We start from the raw sequence: 4,439 nt of genomic DNA, 5'->3' as shown, positions 1-4,439 counted from the left end.
AATCATCATCCTCCTCATCTTCCACAGCACGGGGAGGACGGATTTCATTTGGAGGTGGAGGCGGTGGTGTTTCACTGCTGGACACGGAGCCATTCTCCTTGTCTTTGCCCTTCCGGTTCTTCTTTTCCTTTTCCTTCTTTCCTGTACCACTGTCACTATTCTCAGGTGGGTTTTTGAGAATGAATGTGCAGAGTTTATGATGTGTGTCAAGCATGCCTCGGTAGCCACAGGCTTTACAAGAATTCCCTATTGTTTGCTTCTTTGGATTGACATGCAGATCTGTTTCAGGATTTTCACACTCAGGACAGAGAACAAATTTTTTAATGAATCCGTCCAACATGTCTTGCAGCTTATTCGCCTCATGCGATCCATTGACAATGTAACGGTCATTCTTAACATCAAACTGGGTCTGTGCTCCCAGCTCACAACCAAAATATTTGGTGGGATACGTTGGAGGCCGATTAAGCGCCTTTGCAACGTCAACCATGTTGACTATAACAGTCTTGATTCCATTTCCTTTGCCCTCAACCTTGGCAATCAGACGGGGCATCTTGTAGCGATAGAACTGGTCTGACACACTGCGGTTGACGTTGACAGACATTTTGGCTTATTAGTGGCTTTCTCAATAAGATGAAGAGATCTTTGATTGCAACTTTTTGGTATCTTTTGTCTGGAGAAGAAGGGATGACATAAACGACTGCAAGAGTTCTCAGTCTCTGACATGAAAAAATTTTCGCCGCCGAGGCTGTAAGCTTCTTGCTTGTATGCTATGTTTCCCCAATACAGGTACCAATGGCTGCGCAACAGCTCGTTTTCGTCAAATAAAGACATAAACCCAACGCTGCTCGCCCGGGACTGGGATGAAGTGCGGCGCGTGGTCACCGGGGTCCGGGCGGAGGCGGCCGGGAGGGCGGTCGGGCGAGGAGCGGGCGGGCAGGTGGGGCCGCCCAGCGGGAGGAGTCCCAGCGACGTCCGGGGTCCACACCCGTCAGCGCCAGAGCTGGCGACCTCTGGAACGTTCTCGCTCTGACTCGAATCTCTTTCTTTATTATGACATTATGACATTAATCTGGTAGACACAGTTCTGCTGCTGTGAATGAATATTATTTGAAGATTTGCTCTATCACCATCCCATGTTATTAATTTGTGTAAGTCAACAACATGTATTGAGGTTCATGGCTGATATAATTTCCCTTTCTCAACAGTGTTTAAAATTCTATACCACTGACTAAACTAATAACACTATCAATGCATAGTGATTACACATTCAGCTGCCTACAGCAAGGTCAGCAGTTGGAAACCACCAGCCAATTCTGCAGGGGAACGATGAAGCTTTCTTCTCCAGTGAAGAGTTGCAGGCTCAGAGACTGACAGATGCAGCTCTATCCTGCCCTATATGGTCACTATAAGTCAGCATTGACTTGAAGGCAGTGGAAATGATGCCCCAGGGGATGCTTGATAATGCCCTCTAATATCAAATGACAATATATAAACCATAGATGCATGCATACATTTTAGGTTTGCACTTAATTCTAGCCCTCATCAAAGAACAATTAGTTCCTAAGACATGGCTTCGCTTGGTGCTGGACCTCATGAAGAGATCACTTAATATAGGGGTGCTATAACAAAGTTTGTTGGAGAAACTAGATGGTGCCTGGTTATTGGAACAAATAGTATTTAGCATTTTCAAGGCATGTTTACAAACAAGCAGCCATTTAAGTGATGTGTCAACTAAATCCACATGGAAGAAGTACACCAATCCTTGTGATCCAAGAATTGTACATAATATAATCCTAATCTAAGGGAGGGAATGGCATCAGAAATTAAATTGTGAACAACTGATTCGCAGAATGCTATGGATGACAGTAGAATCCTAACACCCACTTGCAAGGGCCACACATGAGTAAAGCCTCCAGTGAATTTCCTGTGACTGTAGCTGAGGGATGTGCATAGCCCTGTTATCAGGCAGTCTACTGTGGCAGATGTAGTTGTATAAAAATGTAATATATTATCATCTTATTTCCCTTTTGACTCATTTTTGTTAATTTTAATAATATATTTTATTTAACCTAATATAACCAAATATCATCTCAACATGTCATCAATATAAAAACTTATTGAGATATCTTACATTATTATCTTTATACTCTAAGTCTTTGAAATCTGGTGTGCATTTTACATTTTTTAAAATCATTAAAAAACTATTTGGGGGCTCATACAACTCTTATCACAATCCATACATACACCATTTTGGTCAAGCACATTTGTATATTTGTTGCCATCATCATCCTCAAAACGTTTTCTTTCTACTTGAGCCCTTGGTATCAGCTCTTCATTTTCCTCCCTTTCATCCCCCACCCACCATAATGAACCATTGATACTTTATAAATTATTATTATTTAGTCATGTCTTACACTGTCCGATGTCTCCCTTCATCCACTTTTCTGGTGTCCGTCCCCCATGGGGGGTGTTATATGTAGATCATTGTGATTGATTCCCCCTTTCTCCCCAACCTTCCCCTTATTTCCCTGGTATCACTACTCTCATTATTGGTCCTGAGGGGGTTATCTGTCCTGGATTCTCTGTGCTTCCAGCTCTTATCTGTACCAGTGTTCATCCTCTGATCTAGCAGGATTTGTAAGGTAGACTTGGGATCATGATATTGGAGGGGAGGAAGCATTGAAAAATTAGAGGAAAGTTGTATGTTTTATCAGTGCTATACTGCACCCTGACTGGCTCATCTCCTTCCTGCAACCTTTCTGTAAGGGGATGTCCATTTTCCTGCAGATGGGCTTTGGGTCTCCACTCTGCACTTCCCCTTATTAACAATGCTATTATTTTTTGTTTTGGGTCTTTGATGCCTATCGACACCTCTTGATCACACAGGCTGGTGTGCTTCCTCTATGTGGGCTTTGTTGCTTGTCAGCTAGATGGCTGCTTATTTACCTTCAAATCTTTAACATCCCAGATGCTATATCTTTTGAAAACTAGGCATCATCAGCTTTCTTCACCACATTTGCTTATGCACCTGCTTTGTTTTCAGCGATCATGTCAGAAAGGTGAGCATCCTGAAATGCCCCTTTTGACCTATTTTAAAGCTGTGCCAGTTTAAAAAAAATGTGAAGGGAAACTACATGTGGATTAAGCCCCTGGTGAATCCTTTCTGACCATGGACCACATATATGAATAGCCTTGAGATTATGCATAGTGCATTGGAAAATGGATTGTTGCAGATGCACTTAGGTTAAAATTAACACTCTATCATTGAATCTCCCTTATGAACCATTTAAATTTGTTCTAGTTTTTAATATTGTTTGCTTTCTTTTCAATTGAAGTTTTCATCTGTTTTACTTTGCTAGTTTCTTAAAAATGCTTTTCTGTATGTGAAATCCAGGAAAGGTAAATCTACAGAGGCAATAACTGGATTAATGGCTCCTTGGGGTTATAGCAGTGGATCCTGGAAAATAAATGGGAAACTAATAATAATGAATACAAGAATTTTTAAATGTTCTAAAATTGATTATGATGATTATTGTATGTGATTGAACTACTAAAATGTATCATATATATGAATTACATGCCAATAAAACTGTTGGGGGAAAAAAGATTACTTTGGTACTCCAGAAAAAAAATCAATATTTTCCATGTTTATTTCTCTTTTCAGTATTATTATAAAATCAAATGGTTCTTACTATTCACCTGTCCCATTGATTTTGGCTCAATGTGTATTACATTAAGAGGTTTTGTCTCTGAGTTTCTTACTTCAAACTGAATACCTGATAGCCTCTTAAAAATGATATTAGCCTTGTCAAAGAAAAAAAAATCATTTTTAAAACAATGCCATTATTTCTTAAACTTTAATGCCTCCCACCCCTTTTAAATTCTAAACTTCTTCAATGGGAACCTTAATTTTCCATAACCGGTGGCTCTCTTACTCTGGAGTTCTATTGGAATGATTACTCTCAGTGTTAGCGAGGGTTATAAAACATTTACCTTTTATTCCTGACTGGTTTCGGGTTGAGAAATCAAATGACACAAATGATGAAAGAGTAGTTTGATTTGGACATAATGAAGCAAGCAAAATGAAATCTCCCAAAGATACAGCTGTAATGTCCTTTAATTTTTACCCCATAGATGCAGGATTGTGCTTTATCTGACTTTGTTGCCATAAAAAAAGAGAAGAGAGGGTAAGGGTATGGCCTTACATGAACAAATGAAGAGGCGAACAGTTTGGATAGGTGGGCACTGAAAAATAGTACAGGCACAAATATGACTGGCTCTGAGCTTTCTTTTCTGATACTTATTTTGTGTTTAAATATGCATTGCAGTATTAATGAGTACACTTATTCTCAGATTTTTAAAAATCATTTTATTAGGGGCTCATACAACTCTTATCACAATCCATACATGCATCAATTGTGTAAAGCGCATTTGTACAT

The 4,439-nt window shown here is 39.7% G+C and overlaps 1 protein-coding gene across 1 annotated transcript in view; it reads right to left on the bottom strand.

Annotated features, from left to right (window-relative positions):
• The window catches only part of LOC101661438 (eukaryotic translation initiation factor 5-like), a 1,812-nt gene extending 803 nt beyond the window's left edge, over window positions 1-1,009 (bottom strand). The window contains 2 exon segments of the mRNA XM_045287475.1: window position 1; window positions 4-1,009. The exon segment at window position 1 is cut by the window's left edge and continues 803 nt beyond it. Coding sequence (XP_045143410.1) covers window position 1; window positions 4-601 — 599 coding nt within the window. The 5' untranslated portion in view covers window positions 602-1,009.
• Window positions 1,010-4,439: the final 3,430 nt, after the last annotated feature.

The sequence above is a fragment of the Echinops telfairi genome, unplaced genomic scaffold, assembly GCF_000313985.2.
Source record: "Echinops telfairi isolate 266 unplaced genomic scaffold, ASM31398v2 ScPeMD7_16;HRSCAF=60, whole genome shotgun sequence".
Taxonomy (NCBI): Eukaryota; Metazoa; Chordata; class Mammalia; order Afrosoricida; family Tenrecidae; genus Echinops; species Echinops telfairi.
Note: the sequence above shows the minus strand (reverse complement) of the source record. Positions and strands in the feature narration are given on the sequence as shown.